Genomic DNA, 27555 nt, shown 5'->3' with positions numbered 1-27555 from the left:
CCATTCTAGTAGTCAATATGTGAGATTGATTTTTCTCCACTGAACATCGTTGGAAGAGTAGAATTTTGACATGGATGACCTTGTTGGCAGAATCCCCTTAGTAAATCATTTACTTCGTGAACATTTTTCCATGTTCTTGGATTCACGTTTGCTGTTTGTTTTACTTATGGATAATCTTATTGATATTGTCCTCGAATATGAGTTAATTGAATCACGTTTCTTGTATACATGTGACCAAATTCAATTAAACACGTGATTAGGTAAGAATGTGGGAAAGTTAGTTGTCTGGATGAATGTGATATTACGCACACTAACTTTACACCTAAATTACATCTTTAGCAACGACTTCAGGTCTATCCAACTTGATTAGGAGCATTGACACGTTCCTCGTTGTATGAATGGTATTGAATTACCATGTCAAAGACCTTATATTCTCCCGGTTTCGAAAGAACGTTGTTGAATTTTAAAAGGATATTCGAGATGACAATGATCATGAATGAAACCACTGATGGAAAATAGAGTGGAATATCTTTGCACCACCTTTAAAAATGAGCCTGAAGCTTTGATTCGGGGCCAATGAGCTACCTCCCAACTGGGAACATGCCATATGTGGGCTGCCTGGAGCTGGGTAATTGAGCAGTTTACTTGCTTTGGCACAACCTTTTGGGACACTTAGGTCGAACAATAATGCTACTATGCATCTCCTTACTCAAAGTAAGGATATTATGCCTACAAGCACACTTTGCCAAGCCTGCTCATTGGGAAATTTGATTTCTATATCATTCCTCGCAAAGATACGACATGACTGTCTTTTTGCAGTGGATTCAAGGGAATATATGTGGACTAATCCAACCAAAATGCAGACCATATAAATACTTATGGTTTTGGTTGACAAATCGACAAACTGGTCACATGTTTGTCCACACACATTGCTGCTAAACCTCCTGGCCAATTAAGGGTTCACCACTCTACTTATCCCATAAGGTCCAGGAGACTGGATAATGGTGGAGAGTTTATATCGACGGTTTTTTGATAAAGTATTGCATGTCTTTTGGGTTTATAATTCAACATCGAATTCCCATGTTCACCCCAAATAACCTCGTCTAGCGATCATAAAGTCCAATTTAAATGATAGCCCGAACCTTGGTGAACGTACCAAGTTTTCGGTTTCTGCCCAGGGCTATGCAATCTTGTATGCAACTATGTTGGTTCGCTTTGAGGCCCATTGCCACTCAACCTATACGACATTACAGTTGGTTACTGGGTACGAACCTAACGTTTTTCGTATTTACACATTAGGGTGTGCATTACATGTGCCAAGTTGTGCCACCATAAGGTACCAACATGGATCCTCAAAGAAAGATATGAATCTTTGTCGATCATGATTCTTTTTCACACTATCTCTCTTAGAGCCCTTGCATGCGATCTTTTTACCGTTCATTTGTGGATTATCACTTCAATGAGACAATCTTCCTGCCGTTAAAAGGGAGATAAGAACATTAACGTTCTTGTAAAATGGCGCGAATTTACGTAGACGTTGCCCACTATGTCTCATCTCGATCCTTATATTGCACAAGTGTGATAAGCAAGTACGATGAATTCTATCTTTTAGAATATTACTTCAGACACATTCCTCTGATCTAACTAAAGTGACGAGATCATATACCAGTTGCAAAAATGCCTACAAAGATAGACATACTTAACGGATGTCGAGTTAACATCCCCGAAGGGTGTGCCGCCCCTATTAGACGGTTTAGACGCCCCTATTGGATGATCCGGTACACCAGCGGATAATCAATCAATCTATCTTAGTCTGGAGCACGACAGATCACTTGGTTCATAGGATTCACTTCCCTAGAAGATGAAGACACAACACAATAATGAATCCATACTAATCGCTATCTCAAATCATTTCCATCTTATGAGATTAATTCGGATTACTCCTGAGACTTGAAGTTCTTGGTCCAGTATACTAGTTTGGATGAGTTAATGGAATTGAAATGAGATTACCATTAATGATGTTTTCACTTATACGGTAGCTACCGACATAAATGAAAAGCGACAATATCGAACTGTGTTCTGTTGATTAAGTGACAACCTAGAACTGATTGGACAATCGAAATTACAATCCAGGTCAAATTCCTTACCAAAGTATGTTTTGGACCTATCGTTCCTATATTGCCCAAGGTAACCCTGCTGTGTTACAATTGAGAAAGGAAGAGTAATAAGATAAATGAAATAATGCGACATGATGCACGCCTTACGATGCAAGGTTTCTCTCAAACGTCTTGTGATTGATAATAGCATTATGAAATGTGGTTAGTGTTTTCTCCATGGGGATATAGATAGAAAGATTTATATGTAAGTTCTCGATGAATTACATGGACTGGTTCAAATAGTTCTAAACCACGGAACACCTTCTTAACTTGTTTAAGGCGTTCACTTACTGATTGAAAAAATATGACGGATTTGGTATACCTATCTAAGTGATTATTTGATCAGTTAGGGATATGAATGAATGCCCTTACGTGTTAAACTATGAAGTCTTATTTCGAATTGCTAAAGTTACAGTTTATGTCGTTAACACGAATCTCACTAAGAGCTTGAGAAAACTGCCTCGCACCTGAAAATGGAATTTGAGATGAAGGATCTTGGGAAACTTGTTTATGCCCTGACCTGAAGTTGAAACATTGTTCTGACGGTACTTTGGTCTACCAGTCGAACTACACCCTGAAGGTGTTACCTTTGAGTATACCTGTATCGTCCATACTTTATATGCAAATGAGACCCTTGAAGAGGTTATGGAATCTGAAATTCCATAACCGAGTTCAACTTTGTGCTTCATTGTACTTAACTCATTGTATTAGATAAGACATCTCATTTGTTGTTGATCTATTGGTAAAGATGCAGCACCGCGCCTACACGCAACCACTGAATCGATATTAAAAATGTACCCTGAAGGTACTATGAATTTAGGCAAATCCCAACGCATCTCAAGTGGATATGATCCCCTTGATTCTCGGAATGATGCTTGCCTTATTTATTATGATGACGCTGGTTACTTATCAAATCAGCATAAGGCAAAATCCTCAAATGGTTATGTATTTACCGTTAAGGGATATTGCAATATCTTGAAGGTCCACGATATGACCTTAGTTGAGAAATCTTTGAAACGTTCCAAGACTCACCTTACTTCACGACACCACAAGTGAGACATGGTTAGAAGTTCTTGTTGAGCATATTCGAAATACTTGCTGTTTTCATCAATCGTTAAGTCCCAACGATGATCCATGAAGACTATGTCGTATGTATCAACCCGACCAAGACATAATACATCAACGAAGTTAACGCCAAGACATATTACATCTGCGTTACATCAGCAAAATATTAAGAGATTGAAGTTATGCAAGCCGATCCCAAACAACCTTGCCGACCTCTACACGACGTCACTGCCGAAGTCAACCTTCCAAAAGCTTGTCCGATGAATTAGTATGCCTAACTATTTGTATGCAATGCTTATAGTTGTCATTTGGAAGTTCTGTTAAACTCAGGGGAGTATCTAGAAGTATACTCACTTGATATTAATGTACTTTTTTTCCTACGATTAGGAGCATTTTTGCCACTGGATTTTGCTACCTAACTAGGTTTGATGAGACACCCATCATGGGCTAATCATACCCTTGTGAGCTCTTCTACTCACGTCCAGAAGATGTATAGTTTTGACTTAATGCAACTTCTCACTTTTCTCCTTAGTCTATGGGTTTTTCTCCCACCTTGGGTTTTACCATAGCGAGGTTTTGTGAGTTTTACTTTTTATGTATTCTTCCGTTGATTTGGGACTTGCATTCGCTCATTGTGCCGACGACTTCATCAATTGTACTTACTTCATCACTGAAGACCAAGGTTCTAAAAAACGCTAAGCGCTAGTAGGGCGGTGGGCTGCGCTTAGTGCCTAGGCGGCTAGGCGGGATCTAGGCGGATTTAGGTAAATTTCTTATATATTATATGAATTGATTAAATTTACTATATCAAATGTAAATAATTATTGAATAATATGTTATTTCTTATATAAGAACATACATATGTGAATGTTTTATGTACATTTCTAATATGCTTGCCTAGAAAAAAAAAATTATCTAATAATTTATAATTTATATAACATTTATATACATATAATATACATGCCAAACTTTTAAAATATAAAAAGCCCACTCCCACGCAAGTGGGTGGTTTTCATAATAAACCATCTGAAGCAAGTAGCTGTCCACCTTAACTCTTTCACATCACCCAAGATGGGCCTATCACCAGCTTTTGACCTTTCAGAAACTCAAGAAGAAAATTTCATTTCTTCTTCTTTCTTTGCCCTTTTAGAAACTCAAAATTGAATCTTTCAGTCTCTCTCTTTCTCTCTCTCTCTCTCTCTCGGCATTCTCTCCTCCCTCATCTTCATTCTTCTTCTTCGCCCTTTCACTTTCAGAACCTCAAAATTGGATCTCAAATCCAACTTGTGCCACCACAGATTGAAATATTTAATACTCTCTCTATCCCCCCTCCCTTCACACTCTTTCTTCCCTCATCTTCACAGAGAAGAGCTGCAGAAATTCGTCGGAGCTCTGCTGCTACGTACGAGATCGAAAGTTGTAGATCCGGTTGCAAAAATTGCAGTGAGTTTGGGATTTGCAGCTAGATTCAAACCGCCCAGACTGCCGCCTAGCCTGCCTAAGGTGCCTAGTGAGCGCCTAGGCGGCCGCCTAAGTTCTCCCCGTCTAACTGAAGGTTTTGGTCTAAATTGGGTTGGAGCTCCGCCGCCCAGCGCCTAGGCGCCACCTAGGCCGATTTTTAGAATACTGCTGAAGGCCTGATACGCCATTTACTTGAGTATTTACACACTCAAGATGGAGTTATTGCAGTTCTATTAGATTAGGAATGTGATTGTGTAAATCCTAGTATATCTAGGGATATCTTTGAATATTCCCTTTAGTAGTTAATATCCTATTAGAATTGTAATCCTAAAAGGGTAAGGAATTAACCTTCCTTACTACTATAAATAAAGGCACAATGGGATAGAATAGAACACACCTTATAATTACACATCTCTTTTTTTCTCTCTATGTCGCATCCTCTCTCTCTATATGGCCTTCATAATTGTTTAGTAAATTATGCTTACAATATTATTTATATTTTAGAATATTATTTGTAGATTACTCTTGTCTAAACTTAGACAAATTTAAAATTATTAATATATTCAATAGTAGTGAGGATTTCAATCAGGGCTGGAAAAAAATCCCAAAAATATCAAACCAAACCGAAAAATTCTCGAAATCGAACTGAAAATTTCCCAAAATGAAATTCCCGAAAATTTTGGTACCCAATATCGAACTGATCCCGACATTTTGGTATGGGAATCGGTCTCAAGTTTTTGGGATTTCGGTAATCCCAAACCGAACCGAAAAAATATATATATTATTTAAATTTTAAATATATAATTAGAATTTTAATAGCCGTTGGATTCTGTTGAGATTTAATCTCAACCGTTGCATATAAATCGAAGTTATCAACCTGTGTTTGACTCTCTATCTCTCTCGGTCTCTCGACATTTACTTAGTCACACACACAGAGTCTCTCAGACCTAACCTCACCTCAGTATCTCTTTGCCGATTTGTCTCTCCTCCCACATCCGTCGCCTGAATCCCGAATCTGCCCACAGCAGTCCTCATTCCTCTTAGTCCTCACTCCTCACCTGAATCGTGCCTTCATCGAACCACCGAATTCGGCTCCTGAATCGAGCTCTCAATCTCAGTCCGCACTCCTCACCACTGCAAAAGGTAAGAAATTCCTGCAATAAACTCAACCAAAGTTCATACAAATTGTTTGATTCCAAATTCGATTAGAGAATTTGAAATTAGATTTCTGAATTAGGAATTTCTGAAATTAGGGTTTTTGAATTAGCACTTTTGGAATTAGGGATTTAGAATCGACGGAAAGGTTACAGAGGGAATATGAGAGGTGAAAGGGGGGAGGGAGCCTGACTTAAATGTTTTGTAAAATACCTTCTGCAATCAGAGCTTTTTTCGTAAATTTTGGCGAGGTACTCAGGTACCCCATTCGTTCTTTTCATAAATTTTTCAAATGGATTTTAGCGAGGTACTCAGGTAGCCCATTTGTTCTTTTCATAAATTTTGTCACTGCAGTTGATTTAGGGTTATTCATATATGGTGCACCAGTTCCATAATTTTATAAAAATGGAAGCTCCATTAATTAATAAGTTTTTATAATTATTCTTAGCATATTTAATTGCGTGTGATTCTGTAATTTAAATTTATTGGAATGGATGGGGTTATAAAAAGGAAATTGTTTGCACGTCAAGGCACAGTTTGTTAAGGTTTTGTTTAGTTATGGGCTAATATTCGAAAGAAAGTTAATGGAGTGTGGTACAAGCTATTGTTGTTGTTCCCTTGTTTGTGTTAAATATATGAAATCTGGGTCATATGCATTCAAACAGACCAAGGCATTTCACTTCTTTCTTTCTTTGTTTTATATTCCTTTTGGGTGAGGAGATGAGGGTCGTGGGTTGTAAATGGTGTTGATTAGTATTGGACTCGGAATATGGATTAAAAACATATTGATTGTAGGGAAGTGGATTAAAAAGTTAGTCTCAAATGTTACCATGATATATCAATTTTCTTTTGTTGTCCATATACAACATAAAATCAGTAATTGAACGATACAACAAAGCAAAAGAGGAGCACTACCAATTTGGGAATCCAGCTTCTAAGGTTAAGGTATTCTTCAGTGAAACTGCATCAGCTTCAGACTTAAGTTATCAATAAAACTGCATCAGCTTTAGACGACGTCCTGCGGCAGTTTTATTGATAACTGCATTATTGATAATTTATCTTTAAAACATTGTTAACTATTACATATTTGAAAAATGGTTTTATATTAAGAGAAATGGTTTTATATTGAATATGTTAATGTTATTGCATTTGAATTGGATATGTGTTATTGTGCTTTATTGATTGGAATTTGGATATATGCTGAACTGTGGTTGTGATATATTAATGTTCATTGTTATTTTATTTGTTAGGATGGACGGGTCTAGTAGCCAATCTAGTACACTTATGGTCTCGGTATTAGGAAAACGAAAACAAACTCAACCTAGTGGTACCCTTCAACTAGGCACTTCCTCACCTCAAGATTATTTGCATAATGATTATTATGAAGATTGTTGGGATGATAATCCGGATGTGGAGGAGGATATTGCATTAGAACAAATAGAAGAAGAGGGGGAAGAGGGGGAAGAGGAAGTAGAAGAAGTAGAAGAAGTAGTGAGACAATGGGATGGTCATCCTCGGAAAAAGGGCAATAGGAGAAAAGGTCCAAGTCCGGCATGGAATGATGCTAAGAGGGTAACGATCACCGATAATAATGGGGAGAGATTGTTCATGGCCGAATGCAAGCATTGCAAACTCTTAGTACCGGCATACCCTAGAACTCATGTGATGGTGGGAATTCTTAAGCATTTGAGGAAATGCTCGGGTTCTAGTCTCTTTGAGAATGTGGATATGAACCAACCTACATTGACACAAGTGAGGATGGGAGGTCCAGTTGTCACTCACACTTTCAATAAAAAAAGGCTTGATAGGAGATGTGTGAGGTGGATTATAATAGCGGAGATGCCTTTTAGGGTGGTTGATCAAGAGGACTTTCAAGCTTTTATTCGTGACTTGAATCCAAAGTACAAACTTCCTAATAGGCATAAGGTGGCGGCGGCGGTTTTGGAGTTGTATTTTGAAGAGAAGGCAAAAATAAAAAGTGTGATGGAGGTATTGAGATGAGTATCATAACCAATATTTGGACCTCGATTCAAATGATAAACTACATGGTCATCACGGCCCATTTTTTGGATGCTAATTGGGGATTGCATAAGAGGATCCTAAACTTTGTCCAAGTTACTTCTCACAAGGGTGATGATATTGGAAGATGCCTAGAGGTTTGCTTGAATGATTGGGGCATAGACAAGGTGTTTAGCATTACCGTTGACAATGCTACTGCAAATGACACCCCTATTGCATACATGAAAAGAAGACTCAAGTCAAATGGTACTCTTTTACTTGACGGGACTCACTTGCACATGAGGTGTGCTTGTCACATCCTCAATTTGATAGTTAAGGATGGAATGGCGGAGCTTAGTAGGGAGATTGATGCCATAAGAAATTGTGTGAAGTTTATACACTCATCCCCGGCAAGGTTGGAGTCTTTTAGGGAATATTGTGTCATGTTGAGATTTGATAGGATGTCAAGTATCCCCTTTGATGTTGTCACAAGGTGGAATGCCACGTATCAAATGCTTAATAGTGCTTTCAAGTTTAAAGAAGTGTTCTCTAAGATGGCCTTTGAGTGTGATTCTTTTATTGCTTACTTCAAAGAGGAGGTCTTGAAAGAGGCTGATGGGGTGACAACAAAGGCCAAGCGGGTGGGTCCTCCGGAGGTGGATGATTGGGAAAGGTCGGTGAATTTTGCTCACTTTCTCAAAAAAATTTATGATGCCACATTGACATCGAGTGCAACCCTCACTCCAACATCACACTTAATACTTAGCGCAGTGATTGCCTTGCAAGTGGAGATAAAAGAACAAATTTTAAACGTCTCTAATGTCACTTTGCAAAGTGTGGCTACCTCAATGAAGCTCAAGTTTGACAAATATTGGGGTGACATTGAAAAGGTGAATCATATTCTCTTTGTGGCCCAATCACTCGACCCGAGGTACAAATTTGATATGTTGGAGACAAATCTAGAAGAGCTCGACTATGGATGTGACAAAATAAAGGTGGAGAAAGTAAAGGTTAAAGCTATGCAACCAAGTTGTATAATGCATATAAGGAGGGAGTAGTCCTTAGTGGAAGTAGTGGTAGTAGTACTAGTAGTAGTGCTACCTCAAATGTGGAGCAAAGATCGTAGTAGTGCTACCTCAAATGTAGAGCAAAGATCAAGTGTTATACTAGATGATGGGGCGGGGGGTGTGATGGTAGATATTGATGTTGCTTCAAGGATGACAAAGAAGATTCAAAGAAAGAGAGCGGAGGCACAACAAAATGAGATAGCCAATGAAGTGGATATGTACTTTAATGATCCACATCAAAGCCTAACATATAAGGGTTTCAATCTTTTGGATTGGTGGAAAGGAAATTGTGGTCAATATCCAACTCTTAGTAAAGTTGCTAAAGATGTATTGGCCCTTCCTAGTAGCACCGTTGCTAGTGAGAATGCCTTTAGTCTTGGTGGGAGAGTTGTTGATCCTTTTAGAGCTTCCTTAACACCTAAAACGGTTGAGACTTTAGTGTGTACTAGTGATTGGCTTAGAGGAAAAGAATTTTGTTTCTACAAGGAGCCTACACTTGACGAATTATATTTCTACGAGGAGCTTGAACGCTTAGAAAAAAAGTAAGCAAACAATTTAATTTCCTCTTTTATTTTCTTAGTATTTATTATCTATTACTATTAGACTATAATTCAATCTAAATGATTTGTGGTTTATTGTTTTAGGCATGGCTAATTTGGGAGGTGAGGAGAATACAACACAAGAAAATGAAATGCCACCTCCACCCTCCACCTCTTCGACCATCTCAAGTTGAGGTTCAACGTCAAAATCAAATTAATCAATCACTACCTCCACGACCACCCATTTTAAGGGGAAAGGCTCAACCATCAATATCAAGGGGAAAGGCTCAACCAAGGGAAAGAGTACATGTACCAACAAAAAGGGAGCAACCACAAGCATCAACAAGATCAAAGGGCCGAAGGGGCCGAAGAGGCCAACAATCTTCATAAACGTTAAGCTTTGCTTTTTTGCTTTTGGTTTGTAACTTAATTATTTTGAAACTTTGGCTCATAACTAATTTTTTTTTTGCTTTTGAGTTTGTTACTTTATTTATTTTAAAACCTTGGCTTGTAACTAATTTTTTTTGCTTTTGGATTTGTTACTTAATTTATTTTTATTGCATGCATGTCATGTGTAGTAGAAATTGAATAGGTAGATCACATATGCTATTAGTAGAAATTAAATAGGCAGATCACTATGGTATTGTGCACAGATTGCAGATTGGCAGATTGCACAGATTCAGATTGCAGATTGCACATAGCCCAAATTTTTAATATAAAAGGTTGAATTTTAGCCCAAAAGCATAATATGTCAAATTTAGTCCAAAAGCCTAAAACCATTTCAGGATTCTGATTTGTCCTGAAATTCCGAAACTATTTCAGGATTCCCAAAAATTGGGATTCCTGAAAATTTGGTTTGGAATCGGTATTGAATTTGGAATTCCCAAAAATTTAGGTTTAGAAATCGGGACAAGAGTTTCGGTATGGAATCACATACCGAACCATCCCTAATTTCAATAATTTACCCTTTTTAATACAAACAAACGGAAGACTTAAATAAACGGTTCGGACCGGAACAGTTGATATGAAATAGACCTCGTAAGACGTGCGCAACAAAATAATGTAAAAAAAGTGGTCCAGCTGTTGGGCTATATAAACAAATGTTGCTTCTCGGCGATGTGCTTCCCTAAACTAATAAATTAATAATACATGAATGCCATGACAATTACCGACAGCTGGTTGCGACTTTTGAGGGAAGCCACGAAACAGAATTATCTATAGTTCTGTCACGACTCAGCAAGACTTTGTGCCTTAAATCTTCTTGTTGGTTTCTCAACGGATTACTCATCGTGTTCTTTGCCTTGGGTAATACAGAAGGAAAGATGGACGGACTTCTTACTTTTGGTGCCAAGGAAATACTGAAGAAGGTGGCTTCACTTGCCGCTCAAGAATTCAGTCTTCTCTCGGGATTCGAAGAAGAAGTCACAAGGCTGCGTGATTCATTGTACATCACTGAAGCTATGTTACGAGATGCCGAACAATCACAAGTTGGGAGCGAAGCGGTGGAACTTTGGGTGAAGAAGCTTGAAGACATAGCTCATGATGCAGATAATGTGTTGGATGAATACGAATATGAAGTTCTCCGGCGCAAGGTGGAACTGCGAAACCAAATGAAGAAAAAGGTACTGAACTTCCTTTCACACCACAATCCCATTGCATTTCGTCACCAAATGGCACATAAGATTAAGAAGATGAACGGATCTTTGGAGGATTTGAATAAGATGGCAGCTGGTATTGGACTAGTTGCTAGGTCCGCAGATCCAACGTCCTTTCGTGATACTGGATTACTTGACAGTAGGGAGACCGTTTCTTGCTTTGTTCAAGATGAAATGTTCATGGTGGGAAGGGACGAAGTTGCATCAGAGATAGTTACAACCTTGATCAACTCAAGCAATACACAAGAGATTGGTTCTCTTTCGGTTATGGCCATTGTGGGAATGGGAGGCTTGGGAAAAACAACATTGGCTAAAAAAGTTTATAATGATTCCGAGATAGGCAGACACTTCAATAAAAAAATATGGATATGTGTATCTACCAATTTTGAAGTCAAGGCGGTTTTAAGTATGATTTTGGAACATCTTAAACCAAAAAAGACCGGCATGCAAGGTAAGGATGCAATACTAAAAAATCTTCAAGAAGATTTGAATGGGAAAAGATATTTGCTTGTACTGGATGATGTCTGGAATGAAGATTCCAATCAATGGACGGATTTTATGAGTTGTTTGTTAAGTGTTAAGGATACTCAAGGAAGCAAAATCCTTATCACTACCCGAAGTATTACTGTTGCTTCAATTGTGCAAACATTTCCTCGGTGCGATTTGGAAAAACTATCGGATGATGAATGTTGGCTCATATTAAAGGATAAAGCATTTCTAGATGATAGTGCTCCTTTAACTGAAGATCAAGAGAGAATGGCAAGGGAGATCGCCAAAAAATGTGCAGGTGTTCCATTAGTGGCAAAGGTAAGTTATATTATCAATTTACTCAAGTTTTCAAATGCTTTTTTATGGTTATTATATATTGTTCCAATCCGCGAGTTTCTTAGCCTAGGTTATTTTAAAATGTTACTATTCATTATCATCTTCTTCTTTCCTTTGATCCCTGCTGCGTTCTCTACCCAAAAAGGCATAGAAGATCATACGGCTGCAGTTCAAATTTTTCCAAAAAAACTCAGCTAGGCCTTGCCCGCCTAGTGCCTCTGAATGAGTTATTCAATTTTTCTAACAATTAGGTCCATTGGCGATAGCCTAAAAATGGTTGGGGTCAGATATGGCCAAATATAACAAAATGACTGTACCTCTGCTCTATAAGTTTTGATATTTCTTAAGTTGTATTGTTATTACTTCTTCAATTTTATAGCCCATTATTGTGTAATAAAAATTTGAAATCATGATCGTCTATCTATAGGTTTTAGGAAATATGATGCGATGCAAAAAGAGTGATGGATGGCAATCGATTCTAAACAACAGAATGTGGGATTTAGAAGAAGGAGATGATAGAATTTTGTCGGTTTTGAAGTTGAGTTTTGATGAATTGAAAATTCCATCTTTAAAACGGTGTTTTGCATATTGCTCAATGTTCACCAAAAATTTCAAAATTGACAAGGATGATTTGATCCAAGTATGGATGGCTCATGGGTTACTTCAGTGCCCTTCTCCCAACCAAAGTAATCTAGAGATGGAGGATATTGGAAATGAATATTTTAATATTCTCTTGGAGAACACTTTTTTTCAAGATGTTACAATGGATACGTATACTGCTACTACTATTACTCATTGCAAGATGCATTATCTTGTGCATGATCTTGCAGAATATGTATCAAAATCAAAGAGCAAAGAATCCAATGAGTTTCGACATGTGGCGCAGATTTCTACCTCAATATTACAAGGAATATCAAAAGGAGGAGTACATAAATTGCGCTCAATTTTTTGGAATGGTGAAGTTCATGGTGACATCTTATCAAGATTTAAAGGCTTACGTGTGTTAAAATTATGCGAGGCTTTTATCAAGGAGTTACCAATTTCAATTGGGGAGTTGAAACACTTGAGGTATCTAGATGTTTCGGGAACAAGGATGAGGACGCTTCCCCAATGTATTGGCAAGCTTTATAATCTACAGACATTGAGGATGTTCAGACTCAAAGTTAAGTTCCCAAAGGAGCTGCTTAAATTGATCAGTCTGAGACATTTTTATTTTGATCGAGATGATGAGATATATCCAGTTGGGGTTGGGCAATTGACTAATCTCCGATCATTATCTTTTTTCATTGTGGGTAAGGAGAGAGGTCGTGGAATAGAGGAGCTGGCTGGCTTAAAGCAATTGAAAGGCCGATTATCCATTCATAATCTCGAGCTTGTGAGAGATGGAGAAGAGGCAAAGAAGGCAAAATTAGTGGACAAGACAGGCATTCGCAGATTAGTCTTTGTATGGGACAGGTCACGGATCAATATTAACGACCTCGATGTACTAGAAGGCCTTCAACCACCGAACACAAAACTGGAATTTTTAGAGATTCGCAACTTTATGGGTGATAAATTTGCATCGTGGATGATGGGAAGTCCCTTTCCTTCGTTAAAAAGATTAGCTATCATCGGTGCCAACAATCTAATTGAATGGATGGAAGCACCAGAAAACATTGTGCTCTTTCCATGCCTCGAGGAGCTGCGTCTGCACAATTGCAATCAATTGAGAAGTGCTCCTAGTCATTTTCCATCTCTTAAAAGGTTAGTCATATATTCTATGGCTAGCGGCATGCCAATATCCAACATAAGCAGCAACCTGACCACTCTGACCTCTTTGGAAATAAAGAATATAAAGGGACTTGATTATCTGCCAGAAGGGATGTTAAAAAACAACAAGAATCTTGCATATTTGAAGATTTACAATTGTTGGGACTTGAGTTCTGTTACCATGGATGATGTATTTGGGTGTTGCACTTCTCTTAAGTCCGTGATTATTTTTGACTGTCATAAACTTAGGTGTCTGCCGGAGGGGTTGCAAACTCTTGTTTCTCTTGAGATGTTGTATGTGCGGGGTTGCAGTAGTCTAGAGCTCGTTCCAGATATGCACAGTCTGACTTCTCTCTGTGAATTATCCATTGATGGCTGTCCTCAGTTATCCAGTCTACCTAATGGACTTGAACACTGCACTTCTCTTCAAATGTTGAAAATAAGGGACTGCTCCAAAATAACATCCATTCCAATCACACAGGGCCTCGCTTCTCTCTGTGTATTAGATATTCACAATTGCCCTGAATTATCAAGCTTGCCGAGTGGGTTAAAACATTGTACCTCTCTTCAGGACCTGACTATATCTTCTTGCAAAAAGCTAACGTCCACTGGGGTTCACAGCCTCCCACCCTCCCTCCACTCTCTGGCGATATATGATTGCACAAGCCTAGAGTCCATTCTAACTTTACAGGGCTGCCGGTCCCTCCGAAAATTAGAAATTGGTGGTTGTGATGGAGGGACAAGCCAACTTGTAACTGAGCTGGAATACTGTACCTCCCTTCATTCACTGTCTATCAGAGGTTGTGAAAGTCTGGCCCATTTTCCAGATGGGCTACAACTGTCTTCTTCTCTTGAGATACTCAGTATAAACAGGTGCCCAAATCTAGAAACTATTCCAAGTTTAGGAAACCTCACCTGCTTGAAGAAATTCGAAATTGGTGGATTTTGGAAGGAGCTCGATTCATTCCCTCCTTTTCAGGTTCTGCCACAACTTGAAAGGTTAGGCTTGTGGGGTTGGCGTAAGCTCAAGTCTCTGCCTGAACAAGTTCAACACTTTACTTCTCTAGCACATTTGGATATATTCGAGTTTGAAGGAATGGAGGCTCTTCCAGAGTGGTTGGGGAACCTTGCATCTCTTGAGTCCCTACATATATGGGAGTGCAGGAATCTGATGTATCTACCTACAGTTGAAGCTATGAAATGCCTCACCAAATTAGAACACATAACATTTTCTGATTGTCCTCTTCTAAAAGAGAAGTGCAATAAGGACAGCGGCCCAGAATGGCCCAAAATTTCACATATTCCAGAGATTGAAGGTATTTCTCTCTCATTCAATTTTATATTATTTTCTTTTAGTGTTCTAGATTAGAGATGTGCTCTGAACACGTTCCTTATTTGCATTTTCAGTATTCTTTTATATTTATAAGCCTTATTTATCCCTTATTTTCAGCATTTGCACTCAATAAATGGCTTTCGTCACCCTCGGGTGTCGGCCAGCACGTGCCTATCCTGGTATTCGGGATATCGGGGTCGGGGCGTGTCAGCTTTTTCATCCTTATCACTTTTTCTTACCTCAGGCATTAACCAAAGTTGTTGTATTTTATTAGTTCCTTGAGGCAGATGACACGTTGGTCAGGACGGTTGTGGCTAATGTTCGATGCCAGCAGTTCCCAATTGCTTGAAGTTGCATTTAACCAGATTCGGGGTAAGCTTCTCTCTTTTTTTTAGATTTTACATTGGCATCTGCTTTAGCTTCCTACCAAACGTATATTTTTCACTGTTTTACAGTCAGAAGGCATCAAATTTTTCGCAATTTTATCCAATGTTGCTTTGTTTTGTACAGACTATTTTTCACTTATATATGATTTAGAGTTTGCAATAATTTTCATTCGATCCTTAGACCAAAATTTGAATGTTAAACAAAAGTGAAAGGGAAGGAAGGTTCTTGTAATTTGGTGCTTCTAAATATAAGTAGATTGACAAACTAACTTAATCTTAGACTGTTCCAAGTTCCTAACCTTTTCGATACAATATCGGAAAATACATCCATACAACTTAATGAAGGCTGTGTTATTGAACATAATTACCTCATTTTTTTTAGCGCTATTGAGTGTAAAACTGTTGGATTTCCATATTACGGCAGCTTCATTCAATTTGTGGCTTGTGACATTTGCTCACCTTCCAAATGCAAGATGAAAACTAATAAAGGCCGTTAATTTATTTAAAACGCATGCAGTCTTGATTCTGGGCAGCTAGTGAACAAAGAAGAGTCTCAAATTACAATTGTGGCAATTTAAGGGACTCCGATGGACTCGGCACTTTCCAATTTATTTGAGTGCTCCCATATTTTAAGGTAAATTTTGGTTCTGTTATAGCATTTTATATCATCAGCATGGTCTTAGTTTGGGTCAGGAAGCAATTAAATCAAGTCTCGGATTTTCATTGCGGCAGTTTTCCAACGAGCTCTAAGCGTTTCAATGATTTTGGATGTCTTGATTTTTAAAGGTAAACATTGGTATTCTTCTTATATTAGTTCTATCACCGACTAAATTCGGGCTAAGCTATCGAGCTGAAACTTGTCGCCTTTTATCTATGGCAGCCTGGCAGGGACACTGCAGTGGATTGAAGATGTCATTGCCAGTTTGTTTTGGTTTATAACTTCCAAATTTATGAATGGTCATGCAGTTGTTTCTTGTTGCTGTCTAGACAGAGAATTTCACTTCACCAAGGCATGCAGCAATGTTTCTAAAATTGTAATTTCTTTAGCTAAACTTTCTTCAAAAATAAGTTCAACACTGAATGATGGAACAAATTATGTACTTCAAAAGAAAGCTCCCCCGTATTGTATTACAAATTAGACCAGCCACCTTTGCTTGGATGCAGTGTGCTATTTCAGCGGAAACATATGTTGGAAAATTTAATATTATTCTTGTTATTATATCAAATTTATTAATTGAAAAGAAATTAGAAGTGGAGCATTTTGGTAGAAAGATGTGTTTATTCAAATGAAGAATTGCAACTTTTGACTCTTTATGAACAGTCACATGTTTTCCAAAGAGGTATCTCACATTCTATAAATAGGGAAACCCCCTATAGTCATTAAATAACTTTTTATCATACGTAGAATCATACATAGAGTGCACTAAACATTAGAGAGTCTCATTGAGTCTATATGAGAGAGTTTTGAACACAATAGTGATTCATGGAGCCTTGTGATTTGGAGTGCTACAATTACAAGGACGTGGCCATTGTATCATAGGATGATATTACATCTCATAGTCTGGTTTAAAAAGGGACCTCCCATTCTCTTAGCCTATTCTGATGTAGATTGGGCATGTTGCACTTTTGACAGGAGATCCACTGGTGGATTCTGTGTATTTATGGAATCTAATTTATTAGTTGGAGTGCTAAGAAACAGCCAACAATGGCTCATTCTTCCACTAAGCCTGAGTATTGATCCTTGGCACACAATGCAGCAGAGGTCACTTGGATATGCAAAGTATAAAGATTTTGGCTTTCCTCTATGTCACAGACCTACCATTTGTTGTGACAATATTTTGGCATCTCTCTTGCCTCAAATCATGTATTTCATGCTAGAACCAAGCATGTAGAAGTTGATTACCATTATATTAGAGACGTGGTTCTTGCAAATCTGGTTCAGGTGCAATATGCTGCAGTCAAGATCAAGTTGCATATTTACTAAAGTCCTTGTCCAAAACAGGTTTCTGTTTCTTCAATCCAAGTTGCATATTTACTAAAGTCCAAGTCAAGATCAATTCGCATATTTACTAAAGTGCAAGTCAAGATCAATATGCTGCAGTCAAGATCAAGTTGCATATTTACTAAAGCTCTTGGAACCTTCAGTTGTTCCAAGTTTAGCTTGAGGGGGGTGTAAAGATGAAGATGCCAAGTCATGACAAGTTTGTTATTTCCTATTCTAGTCAGCAAATCAGTTTATTACAACTGTATGTAATTAGATAGAAGTTGTTAGAGATTCTTAGAAATTCTTTTGTACATAGAATAGTGCTATATATATACACACACACACACACAATACTGCAAGTGTAATAATTAATCAATGAAGAGGAATATTGTTACAGAAAAGTAAAGCTTTCAATTTCAATAAAAATAAATCCAACAATTTCATATTCTATAGCGCACAAAAATTAGCACAAAAATGTTCCACAACTGAAACTTCATTAAGTTTTATATCCGTATTTTCGGCAGCTGTCTAACTATTGTATCAATAGGGTAAGGAGGGCCTAAGGTTGCATTCATCTACTACCGACTTATATTGAGATACACCATACATGAACCATCGTTAAAACATAGAACAGAGGCCAATGAAGATTCTAGAACTGGGCAGCTGCTTATTTTGCCACAAACAGGCTGACTTTACCAATTTATCATTTGTTTCAATTCCATTTCATTGAAAGATTAATCATTTTCACAATAATATTTTGGAGTGCCGATAACAGCATTCTTACTGTAGTACCAACATATTCATTTGAGCAAGACATCTTACAATGTCATGACTCATGACGCCCTTATTTTTAGTTTGTTGTTTTCACTTTTGTGCCTAAGATTCGATATCATGAAAGCATGTCGGGGACAAGGAATGATGAAGGGTGAATCTTGAAAAAGAAAACAATCTAAAATAGCTTTTTTGTATTTGGTTTTAAGTTTCCCTTCATTCACTCTTATTCATCCCTCATTTCCTCCGTGTATTTTCCCTGTATCACTAATACAAAAAAATGAAATTCAAAAACCGAATTGGTTATTAAATAGGATCTTAATAACTGAGATTGTTTTTTTTTCATTCATGTCCAACAATTCTAAACTTGCCGTCTAATTGTTATTTCATGGAATAACTGACATTGGCCCAAACAACTCGGCATCATATATGATACAGTGCATGGGTAACAAATATATTTAAGGCTTTAGTGACTTCTCATCTCTCAAAACCTTTGTGACCTTCTCTTTTAATTGAATTGCCTAGTAACTATCCTACTCTTAAATATTTAGTATATCAATGCTTTGTAATTTCCCTATTTAAATGGCTCCATATGTATCCTTAAAGTAGTCAATCTAGTGAATTATAATCAATTTAAGAAGAGAGTGATTTTCTCCTCCTTAAAATCAAGTGTGAGACTTGGTCATGTTGAACGATTCCACGATTAGCGAAGTGAGTAATTCCGTTGCCCCTAGTTTAGTGATTCTCAAGTTACTTCTCCCTCCCTTTTTGAGACCATTGCCTTTTCTGCGTCAATGTAAGTTTGTCACTATGTAAAAATATGACAACAGCATAAAACATCCTTAGGAAAAAGAAAACTCATCCCGATAGCTCAGGTAAGTTTGTCACTATAATTTAATAGTATTCATCTTTATTTACAAGTGAAAGGTCTTAAATTTGATTCTTATATTATAATTAAAATAAAATAATGCAACATCGATGTATTTGAGGTTTTGATTTCGTTGTTTCTTGCCGGCTAGATGATGCGAAAGAAAGACATTCACAATTTGATTCTGAAATTTTCAGCGCACTTTCCTTGGTGTTCTTTAATATGATTCCAGAAGGTTTGGTGGGCTTTGAAAAAGAATATATATACACAACTATTGCTTGCGAGCGGTGTGATTCTCTAAACTGATAATACATGAAAGGAAAGACAAATTTTAACAGTTGGTTTTGTAGTAAGCCACGAAAGTCATATATCTGTAGTTATTAGTTTCAAATTGATAGCATTGATATAATTTTATAATAAGTAAGCTATCAGCAGCCGTTGATGCATCATGCATGTAGTATTTATTGCTAATTACTTTAGTCTAAAGTAGGAGGGGAAATCGCACTATTCATATGAACAGTGTTTTGGACCACATTTCAGTTTATTTACGAAGCTGCCACTGTCTCTCTTTGCCGCTGATCTTGATGCCGCGTGTTGATGATCGTGGAAAGGCAGGGTGCGATCGTCACTTTACCATTCTCTTCCTCCCCTCTTTCTCCCTCAGATCCCATTCTCTTCATCATTGTCTTTCTCTCTCCCTCAGTTTCAATCTACTCACCTAAAATCCCCAGATCGAACATCATCCATCTCAAATAAAAAAACCTTCCCCCTTTAAAACCTATAGAATCAGCACTCATGGAATAATCATGGATTTTTGTTTAGGTAATTTGATTTTTTCCTCTTCTGTAATTTGTTTTCGTTAGTTTATTGTTCCTGAATTTTAATTTTTCTGTTTTCTGACTTGGAAGAGTCGACCTTCAGGTGATAAAATCATGATGTGACCATCACATCTCAAAACGATGAAATCGCACAGGGCTTTGTTGATTTCTGTCAACTCCGACCACGACCAGTGTCGGGTAAGCTATCGACTACCCCCTATTCATCTTCTTTTTCTTCTTCTGCTTCTCCATGCGCATTCCAGTTTGACTGTTTGTGTTTTGGATGCATCTTGATTTCCTTAGTATGTGTAGACGGTTCAGATGCGCCTAATAAACCAACCTAATTTGCCTCGCGCGTTTAGTCATCTCCTTCCTTCGTCTATAACCTCACGCAGAGACAGAGTTCCCCCAAAACCCTAAACGCCCAAAGGTAATTTTGTTTAATTTTTCAATTAGTTTTAATTATCTGGCGAATCCCTAGCATAAATTCATTCTTTTTCTACTCTAAATGCGTATAATTTTTTGTTTTAACTTTTTGCAGTATTGATCACAAAGCTACGGAGCTGAAATTGCAAACATTATCCATGGCTCGCTTCAAAAATGTAAGCTTGAAATTTTTAGGTTTTGTTTGGTTGTTGAGAAAACTGAATCAAAGAGGGTTTTTTTTTTTTTGTTAATTTTCTCGAAAACGTAGTTGATTGTTGTGTTTCTGAAAATTTGTAAACAGAAGAAGAAGGTGTTTGTGAAGTCGGTTTCGACGAAATGATGTTTGATATGGTTAAACATATATATTCAAGATTTTGATCTCTGTGTGATTTGGCAATACTACTTTTCACCTAATATTCCTCTCTCTCTCTCTCTCTCTCTCTCATGAAGTCGCTGATTGCATTAAAAAAAAGGTTCCCAGTTAATCAAGTATAGCCGGAAAGGGAAGCCAAAACTTTGTCCATTCAGAATTTCTACTATGAGTAATTTCCTTTACATTAGGATATTGGATTCATTTCATACTAATAAGTTTTTTATCTTACATCTTCTTTCAGCTGCGTATCTCCACGATCATTACTAGATATCTTAACCGCTTGAATGGCTTCATTTTTCGTATCTTTAACAGGATGAAACCACACTAATCTGGTTTAGGGATTTAGGGTTTTTGAGTTAGTTTTTGTGAAGGTCATTTTTTGATTTTAGGCACACTATAATCGATTACGGGTTTTGGGATCCTAAACACTTTGAAATGGTTTCCAGAAAAGACATCTTTCTAAAGGCAAGTAGTGACACTGTAAATTTCCTCAACCAATCTTCACTGGAATTTTCTCCGTCATCCTATATATTGCAGCATTAACACATTTGATAACAAATTTTCAGTTTCTGGCCACTTAAGATGGCAGGAAAATGGACACAATAAATTATCCATGGTCTTTATCATAGCTGAAAATTGGAAAGTGCCTGAAATTATTAGTTATTAAACTCTTCCTTTTTGTTTGAAATGCAGGTGGTGTTGGACAAATGGGATAAAAGAAATGGTTGTTGACTGGAAAGTTACCTGAAAATAATGGAAAGAAATTTTTCTGCATCGTTATTCTTTAATTGTATGATAATGTTTTCAATGTTTTAGATTACATTGATCTGTATTATTTTAAAGAATATATAAAGATTAGTTTATAGGTGTATGCACTTAATATTGGATATATGGTATTTTTCATGTTATTTGACATACAATTGCATATAATCTCAATTTTCTCCTGCAGATTTTATCTGAGCTTCGGAATCGTTGAAAAATTTGTCTAAATAATAAATTAATTGAAATGGTTATTAGTAATGAATGAGGTGTTTACTGTGTTTTTTTGGTGTGTACAGAGCCAATGGTATGTTGCTAACGAAGGCAAAAACAAGATGCAGTTTGCTGCATATAGAAAACGGAGGTTAGTTTGATTCCAACTCCTTTTTTCAGTTTATTTGAATAGAAAATTGGTAAGTTCGAGTCCAATTTGATTATTTCTTGCTTTTCTGCTGCCTGTCTGCTCTCCCCCCTTCTTGCTGCCGTCCATTGCTATAAAAAAAAAAAAAAAAAAAAAAACCATTTGCCAAACCCACCAAAGCCACAAGAAAAGACAAGTAGAATTTTATATTCTCTGCCCACTTTTTTTCATGATTGCTGTTGGCTTCCATTTTTTAGAAAGGAAAAGTCCCGCTCTTCTTGGACAGTACCATCTTTCTCAAAACATGGATTCGGAAAGACATCTGACAGAATTTATTTTGAGTCTAAATTATTAAATTAGGAGAGCTAAGAAGATATGAATAACTCTGATTTTCTCTTTTGGCTACCACCTTGCTCTCCATTCCTCTTTTTCCTCCTGCTCTGCTACTTTTTCAGTGTTACAACCTCTATGCAAAAAACACATTGTCTGTGTTTTGCATGTTTTTGTTCATGCTTCTATTCTTTGTTGTCATTGTGGTGATTCTGAATGGAATTCTCAGTTATCTATTCCTCTACAATACATGATACATCTTATTTTTGTTCATTGACAGATGACGCCACATGCTTGAGATTTTTATGCCATCACTCTGTTGGTTATTTTGTGATTGTTATTATTTGTTTTAAAATGTGTATGCTGTGTGTGCACAGATTAGAGCAGAGATCTATGATTTAAATTCAAAATAATCCTCACATCAAACTTAGTTAAGTTCAATGTTGTTTTTTGAAACTTTGTATGCTGTTACCAATAACGTTAAGTTTAAATCATTTTATCATAACATTATGTATTTAAATTTAACTAATAATGTTAAGTAATAAAACGATGTAACAAAACAACATTCATTGAGACACGCCAAAAACAAGAATCTTCATTAACGTTATTAATAAACCAATCAATATTTCATAATTTTTTGCATGTAAGTGTACTAATATCGATCCAAAGCCGCATGGCCTACCTGTGTGGTCAAATCTTTTGATATAACAATCACTCGACGTTTTCAATGTACATAGCATTAATCTTTAGTACATTAATTCAAATAAAATTGTGGCTCAAGGGAACAGTTAATGATCCACATGGCATCAAAGTATCTTACTCAATTGTATATTACACATGTGTATTGCATTATGTGTGTGCGAATACCTTTTTTCACCGTCAATCTATATTAGTTTTGAATTCTGAGTTGATTTAACTAACAGGTTTCTTTTTATTTCAGATTAATTTGGTTCTCGCTAAATGAATCAAAGATCATAAGACTAGAACCAATGGTTTCCAAAAAAGGTTGGTTCTTGAATATTTTCATTTATGCTTTTTCAGTTCTTTGAATGGACTTCCTATAATCCAAAATGAGCTATTGAACAACTCTTTTGCTACATTGTGTTTGCAAATCAATATTTAGGCTAATAATTGAAGGATGATTCTTTTTTGTTGAAAAATGTAATCTGGATTCTTAAACTGTGGCGGTTAATGTGGTTTTTAGGTGAACTTTTCGGGTGGGGGAGAAGGGGTGGGTGGGGGATTTAAATTGTTATTCCCAATTGGTATATAAATATGTGCAAATCATGGATATCATGGAAGAATTCAAATGTTTTTTCTGCATTAGGTTGGAGAGCATGATCATTTTCTGTTTACACATCACAAAGTTTGTTTTGAGTACTTCTCACGCCATTGAGGCACAAATGTTCTTCCTGCATTAGTTAATGTTTTTTATATCAAAATTTAATAAATTCAATTTTCCTTTGTATCCAAATATGTATTAAAGTAATTGTGATTGAAGTTTGTTTATGTCTGCTTTCCAAGATTTATTTTTTGTTTATATGTCGTACTCCGTTTATGAATGGTTTTTGGTTAACTGAAAGAATGCTTTTCATTCTTGGTTTTCAAGACTTTATCTACCGTTTACAAGTCAACCCCATAATACCAAAGTACAAGAGAAGCAAAGATTTGAGGTGATTTTTGCTCTAACTTATTTAGATTTTATATTCTGGGTTAATTATCAGCCGGATTCTGTTGCTAGATTTAGAATTGTAATTTGGTACCACTGCTGCCACCTGCCGCTTCAGTTTTCACATCCAAATGCCACAAAATGCTAATTTTAAATTCTAGGTTATGGGTAAGCATTATTATTTGGAGGCACAAATTATTTTCAGCCGCTAAACCAAGTTCTAAATCTTTTTTTTGTGTAGTTTACATTAGGCTATCCAAGCCCTATTTTAAAAGGTATGATTGGTTTGCGTGAAATGAATGAAAAAGAGAGTCAGAATACCCTGTGAGATGACCGATTCCAGAAACCATTTTAAATAAAACATATCAAAAGTGTTGAACGGAGAGCTAAAAGATTATTTGGATGGAAAACAGATTTCACTTTGTTTTCTTTACTCAAAGTGCTTTTATTTAATCCGGTTCTGTTTCGGTTGCGTAGTTCGTGGTTCGCAGCGACTAAGAATTGTTTCCTAAGAAATCTATTGAGCTAAGTTCTTTTGGTGGGAAATTAGGGTTGCTGATGTTAGCAATGGATTGAGTCTTTCTGTTTGGTATGATTATATCTCTGAACAAGCATTAATAAATAGAACGATTTTGATCAATAATTTTATTCGGTCAAGATTCAAACTCCCATTGTAGAGCAAACTATAACTCAAACTCCCATTGCAGAACAAACTAGAAGTCAAACTCCCATTCCAGATCAAACTATGAGTCACACCCCCATTTCAGAGCAAACTGGGAACGAGGAGAAGCAATAGGGCATGGCTATTTCCGGGGCATCGGTCGTTTTGAGATTCTGGTGTAATTAGGTTTGAACATTCTGCTCCTCTGCTTCTTGATTTATATATATCTCGAATTTCTCTCAATTGCTAATGGATTTATCTTCTTGGGAAATTTCAGAAAGTCGGGTCGTGTGAGGAAGAAGCTGGTTTGTTGCCATTTTTAGGTATATAATTATGTGCCCTGATAGCATATTCAAAGCCTATTTAGTTATATGGGTTTTTTTATTTATCTTTCTAAAGCTTTTGTGCCTGGATTTTAAATATGTGATTGATAATTACGTAGCACGATAATTGTCAAGCATTTGATCGTTATTCATGAATAAAAAATCTTCATTCACAAATCACAAGTATATGATGAGCTATTTAGAAATTCAGCATTTCCGTCATCCAATTCAATAGCATTGGGGATACTATGCTAGAATTCTATTACAGCTCCAGTTAAGAGATGTGAAGCATGAAGAATATATTTTTAGGAAGTGTTAGCTAATCCGGTTAATTGGTCAACGAAATTAGCCATTTCTGTCATCTAGATTGGATAAGCTAGGAAGAATGTTAGAATGATTGGTCATATTCGTTAGCCCTACGTTTTTTTATTGCATAATGATGGAATTGACACGTCATTTAGTCATAGTAATTGATGTAATAAGTACGTATCAATTGCAGCATTCACTCATCTATTCTTCTCTTCATTTAGGTAAAATGTATCTTATTCGTGTAGTTCAAGGTGATGCATTCAAGTCCCGCAGCAACGCGCGGGCACATTTTCTAGTTAATATCTAATCAAACATAAAATACGATATAATTATTTTTTTTTGCAATGGCGTCAGCCACTTATACCTTTAATGTAAGTTGTTAGTCTATAAATGCATAATAACCCTCACGACTGAGGCGAGAAGCAATACATTGTGCCCTTGATCATCGTGCTGTTTGTCTTGAGTAGTCCAGAAATATGGACGGATTTCTTAGGGGGGTGAAGTCAAACTAGGATTTGAGAGAATTTTAAAATCCTAGTGTAGTCAATTAAAAGATTTTAAAGGATTTTGAAATCCATTCAAATCTAGGTGTAGTCAATTAAAGGATTTTAGAATCCTTTAAAATCTAGGTGTAGTCAATTAAAAGATTTTAAAATTCATTCAAATTCAAGTGTATTAAAAAAATTAAGATTTTGAAGAATTTGAATAAGTTGTGGATTTTTTGGGATTTGAGAGCCAAAAGTATATATAACCAAGGCTAAAAAGAATCCAACCTCACCCCCTAGGATTTCAAATCCTCCCACCACAATCCACCACGATGCATTCAAATTATTTAAAATCCATATGAATTTTGTAAGAGTCTTTAATCCTCTTAAATCTTATCAAATCTATCACTTTTAAAATCGTTTAAAATCTTAGTTTGACTACACCCCCTTACTTTTGGTGTCAAGGAAATAATTAAGAAAGTGGCTTCACTTGCAGCTCAAGAATTCAGTTTTCTATGGGAATTCGAAAAAGAATACACTAGGCTGCGTGATTCATTGTCCATCACGCAAGCTATGTTACGAGATGCCGAACAATCACAAGTTTGGAGCGAGGCCGTGGAACTTTGGGTGAAGAAGCTTGAAGACATAGCTCATGATGCTGACGATGTGTTGGATGAATACGGATATGAAGTTCTGCGGCGTGAGGTGGAACTGAGAAACCAAATGAAGAGAAAGATGCTCAACTTCGTTTCACACCAAAATCCCATTGCTTTCCGTTTCAAAACGGTACATAAAATTAACAACATCAACGCATCATTGGATAATTTGAATAAGATGGCAGCTAGTACTGGACTAGTTCCTAGATCCACTTTAATTGTTGATCCAACGTCCTCTCGTGATATTGGATTACTTGACAGTAGGGAGACCGTTTCTTGCTTTGTTCGAGATGAAATTTTCATAGTGGGAAGGGGCGTAGTTGCATCAGAGATAGTTACAACCTTGATCAACTCAATCAATACCCAAGAGAGTGTTCTTTCGGTTATGGTCATTGTGGCAATGGGAGGCTTAGGAAAAACAACATTGGCTAAAACAATTTATCATGATTCCAAGATAGATACACACTTCAATACAAAAATATGGATATGTGTATCTACCAATTTTGATGTCAAGACAATTTAAGCATGATCTTGGAGCAGCTTGAACAGAAAAAGACTGGGATGCAAGGTAAGGATGCAATACTCAGAAATCTGCAAGAGGATTTGAAAGGGAAAAGGTATTTGCTTGTACTTGATGATGTTTGGAATAAAGATTCTCATAAATGGAATGATTTGATGAGTTGTTTGTTGAGTGTTAAAGATACTCAAGGAAGCAACATCCTTATCACTACCCGAGGCAGTAGTGTTGCATCAATTGTGAAACACTTCGTAGGCATGATCTGGGAAAATTTTCAGATGATGAATGTTTGGCTCATATTAAAAGATAAAGCATTTCCAGATGGAGTGCTCTTTTAACTGAAGATGAAGAGAGAATGACATGGTAGATCGCCAGAAAATGTGCAGGTGTTCCATTAGTTGCAAAGGTACGTCATGTTATCAATTTGTGCAAGTTTTCACATGCTTATGATTTTTAATTCTTTTTGTTGAGAACGGCGTAAGGGTTATTTTGGTAATAATGACCTTGGGAGAGACAAAATTATGTGCAGAATGTTATTGTAAGATATATTCTGAAATCATAACAATAAGACATTAGGATAACAAATATAATGAATTGAATCAATATAAAATAGAGATGAACTATAGTATATTGAACTTATTTGTAGAATACGGAAGACATGGCTCTTCCGGATGACAAAGGAATCAACGTATGCATAAGAATGTCTTCTACTCTCTCCAAACTATATGTTACTGCTACGAATATGGTTTAGCACATAATAGAGCGACTATTGTGAGAGTATAGACAATCTTTATGTAGTTGTTGGGATATCTCTCAATTAAGCCTATTATCAAATGAAAAATACCATAATCACAAT

At 36.7% G+C, this 27555-nt stretch overlaps 1 protein-coding gene, 3 long non-coding RNA genes and 2 pseudogenes across 7 annotated transcripts; all 6 read left to right on the top strand.

Moving 5' to 3' along the window:
• The first annotated feature begins 7882 nt into the window (after positions 1-7882).
• Positions 7883-8893, top strand: LOC137722007 (zinc finger BED domain-containing protein RICESLEEPER 2-like). The gene has a single exon (XM_068461014.2). The coding sequence runs from the start codon at positions 7883-7885 to the stop codon at positions 8891-8893; it is 1011 nt and encodes a 336-aa protein (XP_068317115.2).
• Positions 8894-10682: 1789 nt separating this feature from the next.
• Positions 10683-13200, top strand: LOC137722006 (putative disease resistance protein RGA1; annotated as a pseudogene). The gene is made up of 2 exons (XR_015961633.1): positions 10683-11903; positions 12349-13200. The product of XR_015961633.1 is annotated as a putative disease resistance protein RGA1 (transcript).
• A 2074-nt stretch (positions 13201-15274) lies between these two features.
• Positions 15275-16658, top strand: LOC148697513 (uncharacterized). The gene is made up of 4 exons (XR_015961244.1): positions 15275-15375; positions 15907-16023; positions 16083-16175; positions 16270-16658. It is a non-coding gene; the product is annotated as an uncharacterized LOC148697513 (long non-coding RNA).
• Positions 16659-19697: 3039 nt separating this feature from the next.
• On the top strand, positions 19698-20430 carry LOC137733698 (uncharacterized). The gene is made up of 4 exons (XR_015961626.1): positions 19698-19834; positions 19921-20028; positions 20134-20260; positions 20372-20430. It is a non-coding gene; the product is annotated as an uncharacterized LOC137733698 (long non-coding RNA).
• Positions 20431-23685: 3255 nt separating this feature from the next.
• Positions 23686-25348, top strand: LOC148697512 (uncharacterized). Of its 3 annotated transcripts, XR_015961624.1 has the most exons (5): positions 23688-23752; positions 24226-24337; positions 24456-24595; positions 24687-24732; positions 25263-25335. It is a non-coding gene; the product is annotated as an uncharacterized LOC148697512 (long non-coding RNA). The 3 variants fall into 3 exon arrangements; XR_015961625.1 differs by lacking the exon at positions 24226-24337 and having other exon boundaries at positions 23686-23752; positions 25287-25348; XR_015961622.1 differs by lacking the exon at positions 24226-24337 and having other exon boundaries at positions 23686-23752.
• Positions 25349-25979: 631 nt separating this feature from the next.
• LOC137722004 (putative disease resistance protein RGA3) lies at positions 25980-27037 on the top strand (annotated as a pseudogene).
• Positions 27038-27555: the final 518 nt, after the last annotated feature.

This window comes from Pyrus communis, chromosome 4, assembly GCF_041283825.1.
Source record: "Pyrus communis isolate YQ-2024b chromosome 4, ASM4128382v1, whole genome shotgun sequence".
Classification (NCBI taxonomy): domain Eukaryota; kingdom Viridiplantae; phylum Streptophyta; class Magnoliopsida; order Rosales; family Rosaceae; genus Pyrus; species Pyrus communis.
Note: the sequence above shows the minus strand (reverse complement) of the source record. Positions and strands in the feature narration are given on the sequence as shown.

Bases quoted from the DNA above. Each gene is read 5' to 3' on its own strand.
- LOC137722007 (XM_068461014.2), top strand. From the start codon at position 7,883: ATGGTCATCACGGCCCATTTTTTGGATGCTAATTGGGGATTGCATAAG.